This window comes from Thamnophis sirtalis, unplaced genomic scaffold (genome assembly GCF_051295495.1).
Source record: "Thamnophis sirtalis isolate CommonGarterSnake01/CBP01778 unplaced genomic scaffold, rThaSir2_p1.2 scaffold_1, whole genome shotgun sequence".
In the NCBI taxonomy this organism is placed as follows: domain Eukaryota; kingdom Metazoa; phylum Chordata; class Lepidosauria; order Squamata; family Natricidae; genus Thamnophis; species Thamnophis sirtalis.
Genome location: NW_028261381.1, coordinates 23,501,128 through 23,526,831, shown reverse-complemented (window position 1 = coordinate 23,526,831; position 25,704 = coordinate 23,501,128). Strand labels below are relative to the sequence as shown.

The following is a 25,704-nucleotide window of genomic DNA, read 5'->3' as shown; positions in this document are numbered from 1 at the left end:
AGTGATTCCTATTATTGGATCACTGTACCAGAGGAGGTGGGACATCGCTATGTGGCTGCTTGCCATAACAAGGAGGAGGTGGGACATCGTTGCAGAGCGGCAGGAGGGGGAGGAAGGGGAATCGTAAGACAGCCCTGCATTACATTAGAACGTGAGGAGGGGGGATGGTGCGATGCGCGCTGCGTGGCAAACTGACACAGAGAGAGGGGAAACTCACAGGGGCGCCGGGCCATTCACGAGTGTCACCCAGCGGCATGGCCCCGCCCCTTTTTCTCCTCCATTTCGGGCAAATTTTTCACTGACTCGAGTATAAGCCGAGGCGGCTTTTTTCAGCCCAAAAAGTGGGCTGAAAAACTAGGCTTATACTCGAGTATATACAGTAAGTCCACCAAACAAACTGAAAGCCACCAGGCAAAATTGAATGTACATCCATGACAACTCACTTGGCAAGAGAAGTTCAGAGTTCAGAAACGAAACACATTGTTCCCAGCAATTCCTCCTTCTGCCTGCTGTGATAAATAGCTTTGCAGTGCAGCCCATCAAGAAGGGTTGGGCCTTCTCCTAAGTAATCTGGCAGATCTCCTTTGCTCTTGTCTTTTCTCTGCCTGACATGCTCTCGGACCAACATGGAAGGAGATATTTTTATTTTAAACTGTCATTTGAATTGAGGGCATTGGAAACATCTAATTGATCTAGATGGCACCCATCCTGATAATATTCAGGAATTTTTAAAGAACTGGGCGATTCTCCCAGGCTTTGGGATAAAGTGAAGATGGAACTCAGACTGGACAAGGGTTTGAGTTACATGCTGTTGTTGGGCCATTCATATTTTTATTTTTGTATTTTTATTTTGTATTTTTGTATTTTAATTTTCAAAACTTAAATTGTAGGACACCCAGAATCATTGAAAGTTGTGTGGCCTATAAATTTCTTGCTTGAAATTTGAATGTTGAATGAATGAATGAATAGCATTATATTCCAGTTTTGTGGTAATATGTGTTAGTAGGTTCCAAATCAACCCAGTTGGAGTGAAATCCATATATTAATCAGAACCTTCTCTCTTATTTCTTAGGAAAAAATCAAAGATAAATTACGTCCAATTCCTGTATCTCTTAGCATTGCAATTCATACCCCTGAGACCACCGAAAAACCCAGAAGACAAGGAAGGTCACTGCCAGATCTTACTCCAATTCTGAATGCTAGTGAGCCCAACACAGTGCATTCAGAAGTAAGTTATCTATTTGAATCTTTATGCTAGATATCTATAAGACTCTTTGTATGCTATATCATCATTAGAAAATTGGATTAGAAAATCTATTAAAAAAGGAAATATTATCTCAACAATGTTTGCCACTTTAGTCAGTGCCAATATACTGTATATTATTTTGTCAAGAAAAGAAGGTTGCAAGCATTGGGGATGAAAAGTAGATCCTCCTTCCCTTGTTGGAGTTGATAAAAAGGCACATTAAATTATGTTCCTCTTCCCACAGACTGATGGCTCTGTAGCCTCCTTCCCATAATTTTGTACCACTAAGGGTTGTGATACACCAGTCCCTGAGCTTGAAATGCTGGTTCAAATACAAGCCCCCCCCCCCGCTGCTTCTGATGAATGGAATGTTGACTTCTTAGTACTGAGAATTGTTGATGGGCAAGAGCAGAGGTCTCTAAACTTGGCAAGTTTAAGACTTGTGGTCTTCAACTCCCAGAATTCCTCAGCCAGCCATGCTGGCAGGGGAATTCTGGGAGTTGAAGACCACAAATCAGGAGCATAATTGGCAAGTTTGGTGAGCCCTGGTCTAGACAATAAGGTTCATGACAACATTGATTAATCTGTCCTGTTCCTGTTGGATCTAAACATTAATGAAACAGAGTAGAAATAGGGAAGTGGGTCTTATGCCATCCAGGTGGAATAGCAAAGGTACTTATTTGTGGAAATGAAAAAAATAGGATAGGAAGAACTGAAGGTAGCTTTCTGTGGATGCAATACAATGTGATGGGAGTGATAGATTAAATATTGAGTCTGAATTATTTTCCTATTTATGGTTGCATATAATGAGACAGCTGACCGCGGCTCATATTAATATATGGCATATATAAAATTAGAAAAATCTCCTTTTTGTTATATCACCTGTGACATTTGCTGCTAAACCATTGAACTTGTATTCTTTCTTAGGTGCAGTTTCTGAAAGAAGGCTGTGGATCAGACAACATATGCCACAGCAATCTGAAGATGCATTACAAATTTTGCACCAAAGAGGGAAACGACGAACGATATGCCTATTTCCCCATGTAAGTCTACAGAAGGAATTTGCAATAATGTGGTACCCTGTTTACCTGGAAAAAAGATCAATTGGGCTTTTGAGTGCATGTGCTAAAATAAGCCCTCCCTGAAATATTGCAACACAGCAGCAGCTATAGGTGACCACGCTCGCTGCCTCCTGCACCTCAAAAAAATAATAAAGCTTCCCTGAAAATAAGGCCAAGTGCTTATTTCGGGAGTCCAAAGAAAATAAGACCCTGTCTTATTTTCGGGGAAACATGGTACTAACACTTTTACCCACATCCAGTTCCCAGTGATGTGACTCTGTTCTATTTCTCCAGGGAAAACAATGTTCCAGTGCTTGTTCTCAAAGACCAGAAAGATATCGCCCTTGAAATCACAGTGACCAACAGTCCTTCCAATGCCATGCACCCACTGAAAGATGGCGAAGATGCTCATGAAGCGAGACTTGTAGCAACCTTTCCCGACAGCTTGACTTATTCTTCTCTCAGAATAAATCAAGCTTATTTGGTAAATAATTCCGCCAAATGATGAGGATGTTCAAAGATACTGTGGTTTCACTTAATTTTGGCTTGATGCAGCTGTTTTTTTTTTTTAATTAATTCAGGAAAAACCCATTGCCTGTCGTCCTAATTCAAATGGCTCTCAAGTGGACTGTGAACTTGGAAATCCTTTCAAAAGAAATTCTACCGTAAGTATGGTTTCTTTTATGAGCTGTGGTGGCGCAGTGGTTAGAATGCAGTACTGCAGGCTACTTCTGCTGACTGCAGTTTGGCAGTTCGATTCTGACTGGCTCAAGGTTGACTCAGCCTTCCATCCTTCCAAGGTCGGTAAACTGAGGATTTTGCTTGTTAGAAACTCCCTAGTTGCAAATGACATTCCCACAACCCTGTGATGCTGCAACCATCGTAAATGCATGTCAATTGCCAAGCCCTTGTGATTTGATGATATGACTGTGGGGATCCTGTAACGGTCGTAAGTGTGAAGTGTGAGAACTGGTCATTATTCACTTTTTTTCAATTCCATTTAATGCTCTGTAAATGAATGGCTTTGACAGGGGTATGACAGGCTGTTACTCCAGGACTACCTGCATACTATCCTCTCATTAAATGACTGAGTTTAAAAATTAAAGCAGAACCATATTTATCTGTATGATCAAACGTATCAGAAATTAAGCAAAGCAGCTACTCCTTATTTCTTATTTATGGCAGAAGTCATAAAAGTAATATTAAAAGAGAATACGCATCTTTTAGCAAAAAGTGAGAATCGGGGAGGATACACAATGTAAAAAGCTAGAAATTATACAATGCTTACTGTAAAACATCTTACTAAAACATTGGCTTTAGTAAATTTCAGTAACAAGTAAGACACTGCCGCCAGTACGTCAGTTTTTAATCAATCCCAGGAAATTAATGGCATATAAGAAGTATGCCTGCAATATAGTGTAATCACTCTTTTTATTCCTTTTCTTAGGTTACCTTTTATGTAATTTTAAGTACAACCAAGGTTAATGTCGATACGAAGGAGCTGGATATCAATCTGAAATTGGAAACGTAAGATCTTTTTTTAAAAAACCTGGATTCACCATGTTTCCTGCTTTGTTTATAATACTTAGATATGACTATGGATTAGGTTGTGAACGCATCTGCATTATAACATGAAAATAATTAACTATTCCTTGAAAGTATCCTTTTGTTTCCTTTTTGTTGCAGGACAAGCAATCAGACTAATTTGGAACCAATTACTGCAAAAGCTAAAGTTGTTATTGAACTGCTTTTATCACTTACAGGGTAAGTGTCCTTTAGAATTCAGTGCCAGAAACGGTCCCTCTTTAAGGTCATTTTCATATATTTGTTTGTGTTTTTTTTACAACAGGGTTGCTAAACCTTCCCAGGTGTATTTTGGTGGTAATATCAATGGGGAAAGTGCAATGAAATCTGAAGATGAGATTGGTAGTTTAATTGAATATGAATTCAGGGTAAGTTGGCATACATGAAAAAAAAAAGTTAATTTCCTTTTTGGGTGATCAAATCAACTTGAAATTTCACACATAGTCTTGCCTTTGTATCTCAATGGCATTTTAAAAAAAAGATCCTCACCAGGGAGTAGTTAACTTTTGCATTTCTGGCAAAAACAATGCACAGGTGTTCAACTGTGCCTATAGCTGTATCACTGCTTGAAATCAACCAGTACACTTGGGTGCTTAAAAACAGAGAGAGAAATAAGGGACACAGTACCATTGCATGTTATATTCAAACTATTTCATATCTTTTAGATGAATCATTAAGTGCATATTCCTGAGAAATATTAATTGAAAGGGTAAGGATGAGGGAAAATCCCAAACTGTATAGTGATTAAGAAATAATACCTGCTAACATTAAAAATCTTATGTTTATTTATAATTGATAATCATCTCTTGATAGGTGGGTGGTTCTTGATATGTTCTTCGGTCTTATAATTAATTGAATTTATCCAAAACATTTGTAAAGATGCAAATTTCCATCTTTAGAGAATGCATCAACACTGCATCCAATCTATTTAATTTGGTAGTATACACGTGCTGTTAAAGAGAAAAAAGAGAGAAGAAAAGAAAGAATCTGAGTGAGATGAGAGCTCATTCCATAGTAAATATGTGAGAATGTAGTAATTTAGATTTTAAGTTCCCATGATAAGAATGATTACCACAGGATTCTCACACTGGTAATGAGACAGGAGACACATCCCCTCCCCTTTTTTTTTTTGCTCCTTGGTAACTTGTAATAAACTTGCCCCAGATTGGATTTCAGGAAAAGGAGTGGGGAGTGACGCAAAGAGTTACAGGAACTTCCTTCCATCAGCAGGAATCTTTGGTGTGTCAGAGGGTTCCACCACAAAACCGCGGTGGACTAAAGCGCGCTCGACGAAAGCGCATATGTGACATCATCACAGCGCGACGAAAACAGCACGCTGTGAGCGGTAAAATTAAAATTAACGCGTAAATCTAAACCTAACCCCCCCAAACCTAACCCCAAACCTAACCCTAAACCTAACCCTTAACCTAACCTAAACCTAACCCTTAACCTAACGCTAAACCTAACGCTAACCCTTAACCTAACCCTAAACCTAACCCTAACGCTTAACGTAACCCTAAACCTAACCCTTAACCTAAACCTAAACCTAACCCTTACCTTTACGTGAATCGGCTTGCTTTAAAAGCGCTTTTTAAAGCGCCCTTTTTTTCCCCGCGGTGGTATTTGTCGCACTGCTGATGACGTCACATACGCGCTTTCGTCAGGCGCGCTTTAGTGGACCGCGGTTTTGTGGTGCCACGGTGTCAGAGTCCTGTTCCATAAACAGAAGCAGCACTATCAATCTAATAATGCTAATCAGCCATAGGAATCACTAGAAATACTAATTTCAGAATTCCTTGTCCCCAGGACTCACCTGCCCTCAAGCTGCTTATATGAAACAGAATTGTTTTTAAAATCATACATTCAAGTGATTTTGGTTCGGTTAGATTTTTCTCAAAATCAAAGATTCAAGCAAAATAAATGAAATGGGTCATGTATCATAACACACTCTTTGTGGTTGTATTGGATGTTGAGCACCTCCTTCAACCTGACCTAAACGTTTGGAAAAGACTATACAGAAGAAGGCTGAAATGAGAGTTTTATACTATCTTGCCATAATAAGCAAAAAGGGAACACATTCACAATAAATTGAATAGTTGCATTTATTTTACACGATAGTTTTTTAAGGGATGTTATCTACTAATATGGGCAAATGCGTGTATTTTGTTTCTGACAGATCACGAACTTAGGTAAACCACTGAAAACACTTGGTACAGCTTTCTTGGAAATTATGTGGCCGAAAGAACTGAGAGGAGGCAAGTGGTTGCTCTATTTGGTTTCCATTCATTCGAAGGAATTAGGAGAATTACAGTGTACTCCTCAAAATGAAATAAACCTTTTGAATGTTCAGGTAAATGCGCGTGACTGCATATTTTTCAATTAAAATGGCTGTTCTGTGGTATTTATAAGGGATTGGTGATTGGGTTGGCTCAATCTCGGCTTTTTGAAAAATAAAGAATGAAACACCTCAGGATCTTTGCCAGTTTCTTTGGCACGCTATTTTGGCAAGTCCTGCTGCTATTTCACATAATTGGAATGTATGAAAAAAGATTATTTCCTTTTTTTTGGATGATCAAATAAAACTTGAAATTACACACATAATCTTGCCTTTGTATCTCAATGGCAAGAATGAGCTCATTTAGACTAGCGATTAAGGCATCAGATTAGAAAGTGGGTGACTGTGAGTTCTAGTCCCACCTTAGCCAAGAAAGCCAGCTGAGTGTCCTTGGCCAGTCACTGTCTCTCAGCCCACCCCACCTTGCATGCTTTTGGCCCCCACTTGTTGTAGGGAAAACAGGAGGATGTATGCTGGATATGTTCTTCACCTTGAGTTATTTGTAAAATAAAGGTAGGATACAAAGGAAATAAAAATAAATAAATTTCTGGAACGCGGGAAAAGATAGCATACAGTATCTGCTTGAATTAGAAACGAAGAATATAGATAGAAAAGTTTCCCTTCCTTTCTCTTGAGGAAGCCCATACCTGTGCATAAATAACCTGTGGAATGTTCATACTCCTTGCTTTGTAAATTCTGTATGCATTCCGTTAAGCAGCCTCTATCCCAACAAGTTCCATCTTCCTGCTTGTGGCAAGTAAACCCACAACAACATATTTATATGCTACCAGTGTAATTATTTCCTCTTTGGTCCTAGAGGCAGAGTTTGCTAAGTTCTTTATAACCCAGGACTGAGCTACCTGAATGTATGACATGGGTATAACGTATGTCACAATGGCATGATATTCTTTTTGTCGTTTACCCTGCCTTAGCACTCTCAATAAAATCTATGAAGACTTTTGAAAACGATATTGAAATGGAAACTTAATAAAAGCTTGTGAACTTCGCTACAGAATTCAATAGTGAAATCTGCCTTAAACGGTTGTTTCTGTTTATTTTTTAAAAAATTATCCACAGCATGCTTTATGTTAACTACTTTTGTACGTCTGTTCATATTTCTAGCGGTCTCGAAATTCTCGGATAAAACGTGAAGTTGCAGAGAAGCAGACAGATGGTAGCAAAAGCTTTTCTTTGTTTTCAGAAAGAAAATCTAAGACATTGGTAAGCACTTATTTAACCAGTGACAAATTGCCTTGTCAACTTCCCCCTCAGTATTTATTTTTGGAACCAGAAATAAGGCGTGTGTCCCAAAATAACCAGAACTCCACACTTGCTTTGTTTCTTTCAGATTTCAGAGTCTACTAAAAGCAGTCTATTGTCAAGTACACCTATTAAACTACACTTAGTACATTCAAAACACCCATATTTAAAATTTCCAAACACCCACAAAAGTTTGAGGGCATCTTAAAGATGCATAGTTTTATGGCGGCACAATTTTTCTCAGATCAGTCCACACAGTGTCATGTTAAGGATTGATTGAAAACTAAATTCTAGTCAGAGACAACTTGAAACATAAGAAAGCATGTAAAGGCTACCTATAGCCATTTGGAGTGAGCCAGTTTGAGGTAGTGGTTAAAGTCCCTAGGCTAGAAGCCAGGCGACAGTGAATTCTAGTCTTGCCTTAGGTGTGAAGTCAACTGGGTGACCTTTGGCTGATCACTTTTGCTCAGCTCTAAGAAGGCATCAAGGGCAAACCATTTCCAAAAATCTTGCTAAGAAAACTGCAGGGACCTGTCCAGGCAGTTTCCAGGAGTCAAGATTGACTCAGACAAAATAAATAAGCCATTGGTAATTTTTTTAAAAAGGCATAAAGATAAAAAGACATGAAAATATATTTTATAAAAATAACCCCCCAGCCTCCTTCATGTATATACACATATACTGAACTTATTCTTCAGTGAAATTAATGGAAGTAGGGATTTATCCAACCAGGTGATTAGAGCAGTAGCACTAAAATAAACTTGAGATCTCTACGGCTGCAATCCTTAAGTTCTAATGAGAACATTAAAAAAAAACTGAGTGATTTTCCTAGGCCTCCTTGTGAGTGTGGAAAGTCCTGCCATTCTTGCCTCTTTGATGCCAGTGGTCTTCATGGTTGGGCAAAATGGGATGTGCAACAACAGAATGCGAGCAGCTTGGATGCAGTATTTCTGTTCTATAAATTCTCGAGCAAGAGTAAAATTGTGCCATCCATGAACACCTGGATTTCACATTCACTGGAATCCAATCCATGATGTGGGCCATAAGAAACTGAACAAGGAAAATAAGATTAAAAAAAACTTCTCTTTTTTTCTTCATACAGATGTCCTCTTTCCTCTTATTTTCGTATTGTTTTATCAGTGTTTTTCCATTTGTTTTTTTTGGGGGAAAAACTTGCTGTGTCATAGGACTACACGAACCTTGCAAAACAAATGCTGTATATTTGTTTTTGAGTGAAGGATTTTTTGAAAGCTTTCTGTGTATTACTTGCAGGAATGCAACGAAGAGGCAAGCTGCGTCAACATAACATGTTCCTTGCAAGGCTTAGACAGTAAAGCCATAGTAGTACTACGCTCAAGGTTGTGGAACAGCACTTTCCTAGAGGTAGAGTCCATGAACTTTCCTTACACAGATTTGAACTGAGTTCTTGTATTTGTTCTAAAGAAAGCTTCTTTTACTACCCTATAGGAATTCTATAAAATGAATTATCTAGACATTCTTGTTAGAGCTAGAATTGGCCTCTCTGCTGCGGATAACGTCAAGCTGACAAATGAAGCTACGAATGTGAGTCTGCAATATTTATTTATGGTTGTCATAAATGTGAATTGTTGAATGTAAATCCTTCCCCCCTCCCTCCCTCCCATTTCAGTGGGATAGTACAGCACATTCAAAGCTGGAAAATTCTAGACACTTTTGGTCACTAATTTCTAGATGTTAGTTACACCTTTTCCTCAAATAGCATTTAGAAATTCATCATTTCCAGAGCTGGTTCCCAAAGAAACTCTGTGGTACTGTTTAGGCGAGGCAAATGATTCTGCATTGTTCTTGTGAATGAGTAAAATGTTTTAGATCAATAGTGAGCAACCTCAAAAGAAAAAGTGACCTTAAAGCCTCCTTCAGAATGACTCCAATTGCCAAGACCAGCGGCACATCTTGCTACCTTTTTCACTCTAGTGAAAAATCTGAGTTACCACAGATTCTAATAAGAATGTGCAGATTTCAAAAAAAGTAACTGTAGCGAAAGAAGATAGTTCCTTCTATTTTACAATGTGACTGATAAATAATTTGAAAATAGTTTTGCACTGAAATAGTTTGTAATTCAAAGGGAGCCTCTACTTGATACGCTACAAATGTTTGGTTTATAATTCTTGGCAAGGCCAAGAGCCCATCTTTTTGGACATGAAGTTGGGCTCTCGGAATGAAGAATCCAACACATATAAAAGTAACAAAAGTGGATGAAAAACATTGAGTGCTTCAGTATAGATGTAGAATCAGCATCGTAGCACATTGACTAACTTTTCCCTGTGTAATGACAACTTTTTCTCCTCCTTTTGTAGGTTCGAGTTACTGTCTTTCCTGCAAAAACAGTAGCTTTATATCATGGAGTTCCTTGGTGGATCATCTTGGTTGCTATTCTCACTGGGTTATTAATGCTTGCTTTGTTGGTGTTCTTATTGTGGAAGGTGAGTTATATTTTATTAACATGCTTGTTCCTATTTAATTATTTGAAATGTGCAGAGAACTCTTAATCTTCAGTTCTATATACATTTACTTAAAGTCCCAATAAACTCAGCTGAACTTTATTTGGTCTAGAGATTGAATAGAATTGCTGTGCCAATGCTGTTCGAATTAGTCAGAATCTAGGGTTTAAAATTCATTGAAGAAACAGGGCACTAAGTTCCTTGGGCATCTTTTATGCATGGGCACAGTCAAAAAGATTTTTATCAAGTAATTTTGAATACCAAATCAAAGCTACATTTATTCACATTTCATATGCTTGTCTCTAAGATCAAATCTATTGTAGAAAAGTAGCTGTTGCCTCTGCAGGGAGCAAACAGGTCCTGGTTATTCTGACAAGCATTATATATTTATTTCACATTCTCAAAATAATGATTAAAAAGGCTTTCCCATCTACTGAGAGCTACTGTTCAAAGTTCATAATTGAAACATTAGAGCATGCTAACAAAGGACTTAGCTGTAATGGGGGAAATTATAACCACAAGCCTATTGTAGTTATTTTACACGACAGATTTTTAACATTCAGGTAGAGCAGTCAAGTTATTTCAATCTTTTCTCCTTTTTTTTCTTATTCCCCACATTGGACCCTAATATTAACCAAGTGCCTTGCTTCCTTATAGTGTGGTTTCTTCAAGAGAGATAAGAAAGATCATTTTGATGCCACATATCACAAGGCTGAGATCCATGCTCAGCCATCTGATAAAGAGAGGCTTACTTCTGATGCATAGTATTGATCCACTTCTGTAATTGGTAATTGCTTTTTGAATTTATTAGCTGCAGGTTGGTTGCGGTGGCTAACGACTCAAAGCTTGCTGCATTTGTTCTGCTGGTTGCCTCGTTTCAAAATATCAATTCTTTTTAATGCTTGCTTACATTCCTTAGAATAATCCTTCTCGGTGCACGAATATGCCAATCCTTCTGTCAGATGTTTTTAAACTGCTGTTTACTTATGCATTTCCCCTTCCACTCTGGAGACTTGCTACTTAGAGTTGGCGTCCCAGTCCTAAATACACTGGGTCACAGTCCGGGAGACTAACCGCATCTCCGGAACCCTCTTCTGATTTTTCTATGAAGTAAGGAGGGACGTCCTGTGTTAAGCCACTCTGGTGGCTTTCAAACTGTGTTCCAAAGAATGTTGGCTCAGTTCCTTGAGAAGGCGGGAAACTCGAAGAAGCTTTTCCAGAAAAACAACTTGCCAGCAGCTAATGTCCAAGCAAATCTTTAAAGGCCGGTCTGTGACTTGAGTAAACTGTTGGCCCTTCTTAGAGGATCATCCTAAATCTCCTATAACATTTTGGGGCTCACTAGTACTGCAGTCCACAAGCTTTTTTGTACCAGGGACGAGTTTCATGGTGGACAATTATTTCGCAGACCGGAGGGTGGGTGGGTGAGTGGGAGAGGAGCGTGCAAACTAGATCCCTCACAGTTTATAGTAGGGTTTGCTGGTTACTAAACATGCCATGGACTGGTTGGGCACTACTTCACTAGCAGACTTTCAATGATATGAGGAGAGTACTTTCCCAGAAAGAAAAGTGCTGAGCTAAATTGTCATTTCTTAACAAACAACCAGACACCCAGTAAACTCCATCTGTCTTATCTAATAACAGCATGTTCATACTTAGGTTGAAATAGTCTTTGAGTCTCCTTAAAACTATTTGTGTGAACACTTACCTCTTAAAGGACAAAAGCAGAAGTGTTGGGGTTACAATTTTAAACCACAAATCTAGTTTTCATACACGGGTTAATGAAAAAAAATCAATGGGATGAATTCAAACCTATCTGGGCAGTCTTTCCAACATTTAGATGAATGCATGCGAAAAGGAGACCATATAGATATAATTAACAATAATAATAATAAATATTACCATTTATTCAACTATTTAACATTTTCTGTTCTGACTTGTGCCTGAACCACAATCCAGTCCAATAGTTAATAAGTTCCTGTGCTAAAGCTCTCTTGAATTTAATGGAGCTTTTCTCAGATATTATATATAGAACTGTTATAACTAGGTTATAATTATGTCTACCTCCAGATTTAAGCATCTGTATTTAAAGGTTTAACCATTGTTGTTCATAATTGTGAATCAATAAGTGTCAGTAAGATATGGACTGTGTTTTGAAATGCAAGACATATTTTTACTTTTTTAGTGAGCAGGTAATAAGCTTTATTAACACAAATGCATGCCAAAAGCCTTTACTGCTATGGTTGCTCTTTCCACTATAAGGCAATTCTCAATTCTCAGTTTTTATGGAAGTTTACTACAGAATTTTCATTTTATTTTCTCTGTATTTGGATCTGCATTTTTTTCTCTAAAGAGTGCCTATTGCATGCTGGCTAATGTTGTGTTTACCTTGAATGCATAGATATAAATGTGTATTGTACCTGGATTGTCGAAATTTCCAGTTTCTTTTGCTGCTTTATGTCTAAAGTCCCAGTTAGGAAGGCTTCTCAAATTGATCAAAATGTATTTCTCTGCCCGAGTCTTTGCTATAACAGTTATACAGTAAAGTGCCAAGTGTGGGTTATAAATACAGGTTGTATGTTGACCAAATGGGTTGAAGAGCAGGAGAAACATTGTGAATTTTAAATAATTAACATGACCCCCCCAAAAAATCTTATGACATCTCTGGGCAATAGTCTGAATAATAAGAAGTTATTGATCCAGGCTATTTGAAAAACAAAAAGAAGGGTTGCTATATGACAGTGATGGCGAACGTTTCTGTCCTCATGTGATGAAATTGTATGTGCATGCATGGAAGTTCCATTTTTCGTCCTCCCCAGGCTCCAGAGATTTTCCTGGAACCTGGGGAGAGTGAAAATGGACTCACCCAGCCCTTCAGAGGCCTTCCGGAAGCTGGAAATGGTCCGATTCCAAACTTCCGGTAGGCCTGGAAGTTCTGTTTTTCACCTTCCCCAGGCTCCGGAGATTTTCCTGGAACCTAGGGAGGGTGAAAACAGCCTCTCGCCCCCCCCCCTGGCTCTCCAGAGATGGTGATAATCAACTGGCCAGCGCACGCATGTGCACTGGAGCTGAGATAGGGCAAGAACTCGCGTGCCTGCAGAGATGGCTCCCCATGCCACTTGTGGCACACATGCCACATGTTCACCATCACAGCTATATGACCTATCTTCTGAAGATCTGCTAGCCTTGTTGGCTGACATTTCTTGTACATAAGGTGAAAGCGCCTGTAGACCTTGTTAGTAGAAGGAAACATGATACAGAAGAATCATACGCAGGAGGGAAACTTAAACTATGATTGCAAATATTGGAAAATAGGAGAGAAAACACAAGTGCTCAGCTAGGTAGATGGAGACCTGCATGAGGTTCCCTCTGAGATACCAAGATGATGCTGTCTTTTTTTCTCTCAGAACTGAGCCCCACTGCCAGTAGCTTCCTCCCTATCCAAGCCTTCATGGGGTTCTTCAGGCAATTGTAATTTCCCAAGCAAAGCTCCATAACAATTCCTATACCCATGGGAAATTGCAAGGTGACAGGAAGGTGCAACTCAGTGAGAAGAAAATGCTGCAACATTCCTGAGCTGCATTTTTTTCAGCCCAATTTTTTTTTTTTTTGCATGACAAGGGAAAAAAGAAAGCCTAGATCCAGAGTTGGCTTGATATTTACATTCATTCATGCGAAGAACAACACTATGAGCAGCACAAATTGGATGGCTGTTATTCTCCCCCATCTTTCTCCAGTGCCTCTCCCCCTTAAAATAATGTTTTGGGATATGAGGAGATGAGAGCTACCTGGATGACACTTTTCTGTGTGCCTGCCTTAAAATTAACTTGACCTAAGTTCTGGCAGGTTGTCTGTGGCATGGATTTTGGCATTTGGCCATGGTGTATTCTGATGCCAGGCCTGCGTTAATTTTGATCTCTAGTCTCCATAATCCTAGATTCGTTGGAATAGATTCCCAAAGGTATGTCTTATTGGGTATAAACTAGAAAGTGAATGATCTGTTTGTATACTTTTACTGAGCCAAGTAAATTAGATATGGTTCCATACTATGGTCTAAGTAAAAAATATTACCAGGTTGACTACAAAGTGATTTTACTTTTGTAAAATAAATTTGAGTTTGACAGTTTTCCTGGCAAGCTTAGATTGCCATCTTGGTGAGACTTTCCTGTAGGACATCCACTATTGTATTTGTCCCTTTCTTTAAATGTACACTCTGTGACTATATATTTCTTCAAGATAGAGATAAAGAGATGAGTAGTGCAACATATCTGGAGGGTCTCCAGGCTGGGTAAGACCATACTTGTTTAATAACATTGAGCATTGTGACATTGTCTCTTCCTTCTTATAGTGCGGGTTCTTCCAGCGTTCCAGGTACGATGACAGCATCCCCCGCTACCATGCTGTAAGAATTCGTAAGGAGGAAAGACAGATTAAAGATGGAAAAGCTAAAGAGAACCATGCAAAAAAACAGTGGATCACAAAATGGAATGGAAATGAGAGTTTTTCCTAGGGATCCCAGCTGAACTTAAAAAGATTGAATGGATTTTAAGAGGTCTTTGAGCAACATGATGGATGCAAGTGAAAACCTGTTTGTTTTATAAATGTTATTTTCATATCAAAGTTGTTTGGTGTTACAGATCTAAATTTTAAGACACCCTAAACCATCTTCTATGCATTAACTAATCTCTAGTCTTTTGAAAAAAAAAATGCAGTTAAAATCCAAATTATCAACATGGAAAGGGATAGATTTACTCTTTTTTTTTTTTGGTGAAATGGAGCTATATGAATTTTTCCCAGTTGGTTTTTTTTTTTTTTTTTTTTGGCTGCTTCCAGCTTAATCTTGAGAGCACTTGGCTGCTTTTCAGAAAAAAAAATTAACACACTGAAACTGGTTGTCTGGGCAAGGACATCTGGCCACCGTCTAAAAGAGAAGGGAAGCACCCTGAGATGTGTGGTTTGTTGGAAAGCTCTTGGCAAAATTTGACTGAACTACAATTACTTGTTATTTCCAGCGTCTGAATTACGTGTTAGGTCAAGCTTTAACATTGTTCCTCTGATCCCACCTTTCCTGCATTGCTGAAACTTCTCTCACCAAATGTTAGATAGCAAGATAATTTCCCCCACAACGAATAGACATGTATTTCAGTATATTTGCCTATACTATTTAAATATCAGAAGAGAATACTAAGTATTTTGTCAGGCAAATTCTATGGAACTGCAAATGAGATAGAAAGTAACGTAACCTATCATTCTTTCTCATTTGTGGATAGTTACTTGACTTTGATTTTATTTTTGTGGCAGAATGCTTAAATTAAAATTGGGGGTTTCAAACTTGTCTGCCCATCAAGATACTAAGATTTTTTCCTATCTCCAAGCCCAGAATATGTTTATTTTAATCCCACTAATTTCATGGCTGACTGATTATTCAGGAGAGATATGGACATATGGACAGAAGTTAATAATTTACATTAATAGGACTAAATCATGACATTAAGAACTGGTTCTAACATCAGGAAGATTAGCTTGTACTATGTAACTCTGTTCAGTTTTAGGAACTGCAGTGTTTGGATTTTTTTTGCTTTTAAGGGGTAAATTGCTGGAAAAAGTGCGTATTAAGGGAAGCAAACATTTGCTGATATTTGTAACTTTGGAGTGGGTTTTTTGGCAGTAGATATCTACTAGTGAATGATTTTGGATCTTCTAGACTTAGTTGCATTTTGATCCTGTTGGAAACAATGGGAGCTAACTGCAACTAATTTCATGTGGATCCAACTCTTTATATTCACAAATTGATGCAATGTTGTATGGCTGAATTTCTAAAGGAAAGTGCAGTTATCTTGTAACCATGTTCCCGCAAAAGCCTTCTTGTCTAGAAATAGTAATTTATGTTTCTGAGTAGGGAGACCTTGGCATTCTGCATCTGTTTTAAAGGCACTATTTATTCTGATTATGTACTAATAGTGTGTGCAGAAAATCCCACCATTGTACACAGTGATATGGACATGTGTTTTTCAGGTAAATTTAAATCTGCTAATTCCACATTCTAAGACTAGGTGTGTGAGCACCAGGCTTAAAACAATCTTTAATGTGCAATAGGTCATATTTTAAAAATTAGCATTGCTGAATGTTGCTTACACCAAATATATACAGATTTTCCGATGATGAGGTATGTCTGGGTTAATAGATTATGGTCTAATTCATTTTGTCAGCAATTGTGTACTAGAGAGCAGGCCACTTTCACCTCTGAAGACAGCAGCCACAATTGCTGGCAAAATATCAGGATCCTAAAGAATTAGACCACATTCTGTTAGCCCCACAGCTCTTCACCACTGGATTAACGTTGCCTATGAAAGCCTGCATTGATATATACATAGGTTTTGTCTTTTTTAAAGCTTGAATATTGGTTGTACTTTTTGTATATACTGTAAGTCATTCTTATATATTTATTTTTACCATAAATCTTTGTCTTTAACTAATGGTTAAGCCAAAGATTTTTGATTAGTCAGCAATAGCATATCAAGTTCAGTGAATAAAAGTGAACTTTTTCCCACCAAATGTGCCAATAACTTTTTAAATTCCAATGACTTCTCAGAAACCTCTTCTTTATGTATTTCTAAATTATGTACTAGAGATGTATCTTCTAAGTAATTTGTGCGCTAACGCATACTTACAGATATTTATAGAAGTTTTATATGACTAACTTAATTGAAAATATAGCAAGTGCTTATTGGAGTGGGGAGGGCCAAAGGTTTTCTTTGTTCTGTGTTTGGAACAAGGTTAAATAGTACAGAAGTGATAGCACTTGAACCAAAATATAAATTCGCTAAATTAACTGTGGTATTTTAATGGACGGGTTAAGGACTACTGAATAATTTCTACATTTCTAAAATTTAAGAATAGTTCCATATAAACTGCCATTTGAAACTTGTAATAAATGTAATTACGGTCTTTTCATATCAAAATGTTGGTACTGATTAAGTATTACACATATGCTAGCATTTACAGTATATCAAATTCCAATGGCCCATCAGAAAGTAGATTTTGGAATTGTGCAATGCAGGGCTTTGCAATTTAATTCCACGTAGAATGTTCAGATCACATGGGACTGAACACTGCACCGCAGCTCTATAAAAGTAGCCGTATCTTTTCTGGTGAGCTTTAGATGGATGCTGCATTTGTGATCTTGTGCCCTGAAGTGCTTTCTTGGAATCAAATGCAAAACATAGCACAGCGCTAACAGATCTAATTTAACAACAGATATAAACTATGCAAACCTGTAAGTATTTACCTTAAAAAAAAAACAGGTATTCACAAACAAATGAAATGTTAAAAAGTTATGATATTTAGTACGTTACTTACCAAGCACATCTAAATTATATTAAAGTAACCAAAATATCTTTACAACCCCCAAGGCATGTCACAACTTTTGAGCACCCCTAATGTTTGGAAATTGAAAGTTGAAAAATTTGACACGCCCTAATATATATATATATGTCTTGTGCTGTGTAGGTCAGTATAAAAATATGTTGTTTGGTGCAGGATGACAGTTTGTTCCAAGGTTTGATTTCTAGTTATTAATGTCAATTTCTATCATTCCACTTTTTATGGTTATCCAGATACCTTTTTGACCACACATTTTATACAAATTATTTTTCATAAAGCTTTTTTAACTTAAAAGGTATAAGCTCTTTTTTGAAGCTTCAGGTACAAATTTGGTGCCTGACATTAATCCACTAAATGCTGCTGTTTTGTCTCCTCCATTCACTTTATTTATATGTGGCCCATAAAAATAATCCCACAACCTTAAATGTGATGGATAAATTTTATTTAAAACTCCATCTCTGTAATGGGCTTAGTCAATCAAAAAAGTAACTGAAACACTACTATAATTTTTCATTAAAACTAACTGGTGGTTCCGATGGTTTGTCAAAAAAAATAAAATGTAATCAATAAGTAAAAGTATCATTTTGAGTCACATCACTGGTATATATTTATTTTCCACATTAATTGTTACTAACATCTAATGTTGCATCATGCCTGAAAATTACATGTGGATATGTCAATAAACATGTGAAATAAATTTTGTATGAAAACAGTTTCTATGCTGGTAGTAATTATGTACTAGTTAGTTACTTTAAATTTCTATATACTTATCTAAATTTGGAGGGTTGCATCACAGGTTCTATAATTCTTTTGGATTTGGAAACAATACTCAAGCCAATAACAATATTTAATGCTTAATTCTAAGGTAATACAGGTAGTCCTTGTTGAACAACCACTTATTTAGCAATTGTTTGAAGTTATTATGGTGCTGAATGAGAGGGACCTATGAGGGTTCCTTGTAGTTGTGGTTACTGTGTCCCCATGATCACGGGATTGTGATTCAGTTGGTTGGCAACAGGGTTACAATAACAACAGTTGCAGTGTCTCATAGTGACATGGTCATCATTTGTGACCTTTACTGCTGACATCCAAAAAGCAAAGTCAGTGGGGAAGCTGACAGGAAGTTGAAAATGGTGATCATGTGAGCTTGGGACACTGCGACTGTATAGGATTCACCTAATGACAGCAGTTGGAACGGCTACAACCACCTCTATAAGTTGACATAATCACATGACATCCCGCTTTATGACTGTGTTGCTTGGCTACAGAATTGGTAATCACAATACCGTTGTTAAGCAAGGAATACCTGTATATGAAAATAATATAATCACATGAGACAGAAAATAGGGAATATACAGGAATACTGAAGAATATAACATAAGCCAAAGCAGCAATAAAGGTAAAGTTTCCCTGTCCAGTCATGCCCAACTCTAGGGGGCGGTGCTCATCTCTGTTTCTTGATGAGGGAGCCAGCGTTATCCGAAGACAATTTCCATGGTCATGTGGTCAGCATGGTCATACATCAAAGGTATACAGAACATTGTTACCTTCTCACCAAAGTGGTACCTATTAATCTACTTGCATTTGCATGCTTTTGGCTGCCAGGTGGGCAGGAACTGGGACAGGAATAGGTGCTGACCCGGTTGCACAGCGTTTGGATCTGGCAAACTATTAAACACAAGACAATAATTGCAAATATTTATCTTCCAATCAGGAACATGGTAAACATAATGGCAGATCAATCTTGAAAGATCAGCAAATGTGTAGCAACCTCCTGATCAGGTCTTCAAGGGAGAAAGTGTTGACTAAGTTCTGAAGCATAATTAAACATACCAACTTTTAAATTGCATTGTGTCCACTGGATTTTACGAAGAACAAGGAGGATAAATATTTCATCTTGGAATGATTTGCCATTTTATCAAGACTGAAACAATCAAGGTTCAAAGTTGAAGAGCCTTACCAAGGAATCAGGTTTCAGGGGGTCTTAACTTTGAGATCATCCCAAAGTTAAGAAGTATCTATTTCTCAAGTTCTCAACTGAAAATGAGAAAAATTATCCTACTCTATACCAATATCTCATCAAGTGCACCAGGGATCTCTAGGAACTGGGCTGCGCAAGTGGCACGCGAGTGCCTGCCTCTTGCACGAATGGAATGTACCCATGAGTGCATGCACAGAACCATCCCTTCTTCCCCATCCTGTTGCCAGTCCACAAAGCCAGAAAGATTGGAGACCACTCAAGTACAGGGCAAAACAAAATATGGCCTTTAGTAAATAAGGCCTGGCTGAATTCTGCACGATATACTGAACTATTTATACATAAATATAAAATCACATAGCGTTCCATGTACCATGTACTTAAAGAGAAGAAGAATATACCACTATCCAATTTCTCCTTGCCTTCAGGAGGCTCTACATCAGGGCTGTCAAACTCCTGGCCCATGGGCTGGATGCGTCACACGCTGACCATGCCCTCGCCCAGTTTAGCGAAAGGGGGAAAAGGTCCTGATAAGTCACGTGACACTGGCGTGACAATGTGAGTTTGACACCCCTGCTCTATATAATATGTATAGCAAAACATTTATCTAATACAGCTGTGATATTTGGTCTATAGCAAAAATGGACTTATATTTGGAGTACAGAAATAAATATTTTAGATATTTATTAGATTGGGAACCTCTTACATTAAAAACCAGCAAGTGTTAAATGCATAATTCAAATAGCTTATTCCATTCATCTATTTTAGTAGACTTGGTAAGAAACTTTCTGTCCAAAATACTACTCAATTTATTAATTATTAATGTTACACAATTATCCTCAACATTTTACAGGCATAAAAAACTGATATTGAATGATGCTCTTTTTTAAGTAATAAACAAGACAAATCAGGAAAAGTGGACCCTTTTTATAACATTGTGATAAAAAGCTATTTATTATTATCTTGGCTTTTTGTTTTATAAATATTCTGTATCCATGTTAAAAAGTTAGAACCGCAACTCATTTGTGAATGGTGCAAACAACAAAACCAATCTAGATTATCATTTTTCCACATTAAGGAAGATTATAGCCATATTTTAAAAACATATCTTTCTGATTTCCTTCAAAATAGAGCTGACATTTTACCTCAGACATCTTTTTGAAACAAAACTAGTCTGATCAGGATGTAACATTTCAGTTATAAAATATATTCTCTTCTGCAAGTATTGCAATGAAAAGCTTATCTCTTACATTTGATTAAACAAAAGTCAGCCTGACTCTCCTAATTTCCTTCTGTATAAATAAATAGAACTTTATTTCCATAAAAAAAGTTCTTCACATTCCTAAATCTATTTCATTATTTGAGATACAGGTTTAGCCAAAAAAAAATTGGAAAGTCTCCTAGGATATTACACGTAATATTGTTATATCTAGAGTTTTATCCAATTTCAGATCTTTTATTGCCGTTTTAATTTCAACTTTAGTTAAGGGTCACAGTAGTTACTGAGGACTGAGAATTCCTTTTTATAGAAATCCACACAGAGGACTAATAATTGAGATATGGCTTCAGAAGCTTTCATAGGATTTTGATGATTAGAGAGTTATCAAAAAAGTTACATCTTAACAGGCAAGGTAAAACTAAGCTCTCAAATAATCAGAGGCTGTGTGTGCATGTTTATCAATAGTTATCTTAACCAGAATTTTTTCCACTTACATCATTTTTCGTGTTTGCATGACTTCCTAAACCAATAAATATATTGACTATAGTCACACAGCAGTTCAGTTGAAAAGTGGCTGACTGGTTTATGGTTTAATTCTCAAAGCCAAACACATTTGTTTGGACTGAATAAATACAGAATAAATTCTCAATTTATCAGACTTTAGTTTAGCAGGTATCACATGCGGTAGGCAGAATCTATTCATTATCAGTGCACAAAACAGTGTATAAAACATTACTATGCATGCCTAAAATTCCATTTGCAATTTTGTAGCTTTTAACAAATATTTGGATGCAATGATTTCCCTCCCCCCTTCCTTATTCTGTTAAATTGGATGTTTACTCTACCTCCTTCTATATATGCTCAACAAGTGAATTGGAAAAAAAGCTTGTGAGATTTAAAGCAAGCAAGCCAGTTTTTGGTTTAAATGTAAATCCAGGAATTACGGGCAGTTACATATATACAAAGTAAAATTAAGAGACAGCAGAATTAAATATGACAGCAGAATTTTTCTTAACTATAAAGAATAATTGATTAAAATGAAGTGTTATAAGTAGCACAAAACAAAATATATAGGGGTGGTTAAATTATGCTGGGATGATTAACTATTTCAGCTTGGCAGGACTGCAGAGGCTAAGATATATGTGTTATTAAGCAGTATGTGTTTCTGACATATTTTACCTCACTGAACATGCGAATTAGGAATCCAGAACTAGTTATAAATTTCTTTCCAGCTGATTCATGAAGATAGCTGTGTTATTAGACAGAGTTACTTAATTCAGATAAGTGGCAAGGCGTGAAAAGAGTTGTAAGCTAGGAAGTTTGCCTTGTAAACTCCAAACAAGGTTCTTATTCATGGGCATAACAGAATATTATCCTCTCACCTAACTCAACAGGTATTGTCTTTTGTTGGGCCTAATTATTCAAATACATTAAACCATGTAGCAATATTTAAACCATGTAGCAATAAAGCATATTTTACTTACCAAGGTAAATCTATTAGAAGTTACTTTATAACACTTTAATTCCAGAACTTTAAAGTGCAGTATTTTAAAAAAAATTTATCAATTAATTTTAAAAAATCCAAATCCTTTAACTACCCCTAGCAAAAGAAGAAACCAAGTCCTAGCTACGGTAAATGTTGCATTGTGATATATACATAACTACTGCATACTTTCTGCTTGTTGTGTACTTGCTAAAATTAACTGAAACCCTATTAAATCTGAGAGATTTCAACAGAATTTATTTCTGATACTTCAAAGCACTGCTTGGCTCTAGAATTTTTTTCTCCTCTTTTATTTTGCCTTTGAGATAACATGACTAGGGGGAATGAGAGGAAGATCAGTAAAAACCATTTGGTTAATAATTAAAATCCCGTGTAATTTACAAGTTTGGCTGATTATAGCCAATCCATATTTGCCTATCTTGATAATATATTGCTCTTCAATAAAGGGCGGTATTCCTAAAGTTCTTCAAGTCTCTCCTTCCTCTCAGAGGTGGGGTCCAAATTTTTTACCAACCGGGTTCTCTGCCCTAATAACTGGCTGGGTGAGTGTGGTTGGGGAGTGTCGTGTGACTGAATAGTCATGGCCAACTCTACGTCACTTGTGTGGGTGGTACCTGTATGGAACAGGTAGGGTTGGGAAGGGAATCCAGGAGTCTCCAGTGGGGAGAGGGGGTGGGAAGAAAGAAAGATCCACTCTGTTTGTGTGTGTGCCTGTGTGTGTGTGTGTGTGAGAGAGAGAGAGAGACACACACACACACAGACAGAGACTGTCAAACTAGACGGGGAAAGTTGGCTGTGAGAGGAAGAGAAGCTGGGTAAGCTGGACCCAGATATGTCCCCTCATCCCCAGAAGCAGCAACCTCACACTCTCCCCTCTCTGCTAGGCCCCTTCTTTGCACAGGATTTCCCAGCAGCAGAGACAGAGAGGGAGAAGGGGGCAGCGGCAGCTGCTAGCATTGAGGGGAGAGTGCCACCCAGAAATGCTGCCTGCCTGCTTTTTCCTCTCCGTCTCCATTGCTGGATGATCCTGTGTGAAGAAGGGGAACAGCAGAGAAGAGTGTGAGGTTGCTGCTTCTGGGACAAGGGGACCCGGGACATGTCTGGATCTGTCTCACTTGGCTCCTCTTCCTCTCGCATCCAGGTTTTTTGGGCTGTTTTCAAGCCTTTTTTAGGGTGTTTTTCAGGCCGATTTTGGCTGAAAAACTGCCTGAAAACTGCCCAAAGAACAGCCTGTTTTGGGATGTTTTTGGGCCATTTTCAGGCCATTTTCTTGGGCAAAACCAGCCCCAAAATGGCCTGAAAACGTCCCCAAAACAGGACTGCAATTGGCCCAAAAATGGCCTGAAAAACAGCTCAAAAAATGGGCGGGTTAGCTGGTGGTCCGATTTTCCGGTTCTCCAAACTGCACAGAATTGGAACAAGCGGTTCGGATGAAGCTGTCCGAACCGGTGGCAGCCCACCTCTGCTTCCTCTGAAATGTAAACTAAATATACTATGCTTTGAGTCATAGTTCCAATCATTGTAAGAACTTGCTAATACAAATCAGACTATAAAGTAGGCATTTCTATACAGATCCCCAACTGAGAACACAAGGTTGGTAGTGGCATTGTAAGATTTATAATACTTGCACAGTATCAAATCAGCTCCTACTTCAGGCCTGCACTGAGACCATTTTTCTTGTCCTACAAGGCTTTAACTATGCTTAATGAAAGCCCATTAAAAAGTGTTTGAAAAGCTTGGTTCTGCTTGCTTCCTCACTCACTTTTGGATCATTAGACCAAAATCTTAACTACCACCGAAGATTGCCTTAAAGAAGGCACACAAACTTGCAAAGGAATCTTACTCCCTTCCAATGGATAATTACTTACCGTGTGAATTGAAAAATTCTAGACTTCATAACTATCGTCTTCCTTCTATACACTACATGCATCAGATTGCAGCACGTGTCCATATTCTCTTGGAAATGAATGAAACTGACTTGTACTTATTTTTGTTTCAAGGAAGCAAAATACAGGTACTCCGTGACTTACAACAATTTATTTAGTGATCATTCAAAGTTACAATAGCACTGAAAAAAGTGACTAATTACCATTTTTTCACACTTATGACCATGGCAGCATCCCCATGGTCATGTGACCAAAATTCGTATGCTTGGAAACGGATTCATATTTATGATGGTTGCAGTGTTCCGGGGACACGTGATCACTTTTTTGCAACCTTCTGACAAGCCAAGTCAAAGGGGAAACCAAATTCACTTAACTACCGTATTACTAACAACTGCAGTGACAAGAACATCTGTGGCAAGAAAGGTCATAAAGTGGAAAACTCACTTAGCAAATGTCTCACTTAGCAACAGAAATTTTGGACTCAATTGTGGTCATTAGTCAAGGACTACCTGTATCAAAATAATCGAGAACAATTAACAAACTAGATGCTTTTTAATGAGGGGAAATCTGCACAGTTTTATGGTATATTTACAATCTTAAGACTAAAATGTAAAAGCTATTATGCCTGCACACATAGAGAAACTTTGTCCAAAATTAAAATTCCAAAGAAACGTGCTTTAATTTTCCAGTTGCTATAGAAGACCTGGGACATTCCAATGTATTAACAGAATAAATTGGAATTGACTTGTCATGATGTCTTGATTCATAAATCTCAAGGGAAATGAACAGTAGAGGCACCCTGAAATGAGTACAGTAAAGTAGTCCTTGACTTACAACAGTTCATTTAGTCACCATTCAAAGTTACAATGGCTGTGAAAAAGTGATACAACCATTTTTCACATTTACAAATCATTGCAGCAACCTCATGGTCATGTGATCAAAATTCAGCTGCTTGGCAACTGACTATGTATGACGGTTGCAGTGGCCTGGAGACATGTGATCACCTTCTGACAAGCAAAATTAATGGGGAAGCCAGGTTCACTTAACGACAGTGTTACTAACTTAACATCTGCAGCCATTCACCTTACAACGGTAGCAAGAAAGGTGGTAAGGTGAAGGTTCCCCTTGCACATATTGCTAGTCGTTCCCAACTCTAGGGGGCGATGTTCATCTCCGTTTCAAAGCCGAAGAGCCAGCACTGTCCGATGACGTGTCCATGATCATGTGGCCGGCATGACTAAATGCCAAAGGCCCATGGAACACTGTTATCGTCCCATCAAATGTTCCTATTTTCCTACTTGCATTTTTACAGGCTTTCAAATTGCTAGGTAGGCAGAAGCTGGGAGAAGTAATGGGAGCTCACTCTGTTATGCGGCGCTAGGGATTCGAACCGCCAAACTTCTGATCGACAAGCTCAGCATCTTAGCCACTGAGCCACCGCGTCCCAAAAGAAAGGTGGTAAAATGGGGCAAAATTCACTTACGAAATATTTGGGCTCAACTGAGGTCGTAAGTCGAGGACTACCTCTACTGCTCTAGATCCAGGCAAGGCTGCTCACCGAGGCGCCCTGGGCGTCAAGCCGCTCGTACCTGGCAGGCAGGCGCAATCAGACGCCGTCCCGCTGAAAACCCTGCAAGGGGAATGGAGGGAAAGGGAGCCCACCTCCTGGGCGACGCAGAGACCCCTGTTTGCAAAGGATAAAAAGGCGGGGAGGCTTGAGTTCCTAGTCGCGGGACCTGGATCCTCCCAGCTTGGAGGAGCCGAGCGA

At 38.2% G+C, this 25,704-nt stretch overlaps 1 protein-coding gene and 1 long non-coding RNA gene across 3 annotated transcripts in view; one reads left to right on the top strand and one right to left on the bottom strand.

The window, feature by feature from the left end:
• Window positions 1-18,061, top strand: part of ITGA6 (integrin subunit alpha 6) — a 71,712-nt gene extending 53,651 nt beyond the window's left edge. Inside the window, exons 13-26 of one of the 2 annotated variants that reach the window (XM_014058205.2) lie at window positions 1,073-1,228; window positions 2,174-2,289; window positions 2,602-2,791; window positions 2,889-2,972; window positions 3,755-3,834; window positions 3,994-4,071; window positions 4,157-4,259; window positions 6,068-6,241; window positions 7,349-7,447; window positions 8,759-8,869; window positions 8,954-9,049; window positions 9,823-9,948; window positions 10,624-10,753; window positions 14,315-14,452. In XM_014058205.2, coding sequence (XP_013913680.2) covers window positions 1,073-1,228; window positions 2,174-2,289; window positions 2,602-2,791; window positions 2,889-2,972; window positions 3,755-3,834; window positions 3,994-4,071; window positions 4,157-4,259; window positions 6,068-6,241; window positions 7,349-7,447; window positions 8,759-8,869; window positions 8,954-9,049; window positions 9,823-9,948; window positions 10,624-10,731 — 1,521 coding nt within the window. In that variant the 3' untranslated portion in view covers window positions 10,732-10,753; window positions 14,315-14,452. Of the gene's footprint in view, window positions 1-1,072; window positions 1,229-2,173; window positions 2,290-2,601; window positions 2,792-2,888; window positions 2,973-3,754; window positions 3,835-3,993; window positions 4,072-4,156; window positions 4,260-6,067; window positions 6,242-7,348; window positions 7,448-8,758; window positions 8,870-8,953; window positions 9,050-9,822; window positions 9,949-10,623; window positions 10,754-14,314 lie in introns of both variants that reach the window. The other variant, XM_014058204.2, reaches the window with a different exon arrangement.
• The window catches only part of LOC148049357 (uncharacterized), a 354,694-nt gene that overhangs the window by 88,625 nt on the left and 240,365 nt on the right, over window positions 1-25,704 (bottom strand). Inside the window, exon 2 of the long non-coding RNA XR_015695900.1 lies at window positions 5,295-5,347. This is a non-coding gene — a long non-coding RNA (uncharacterized LOC148049357). The remainder of the gene's footprint in view (window positions 1-5,294; window positions 5,348-25,704) is intronic.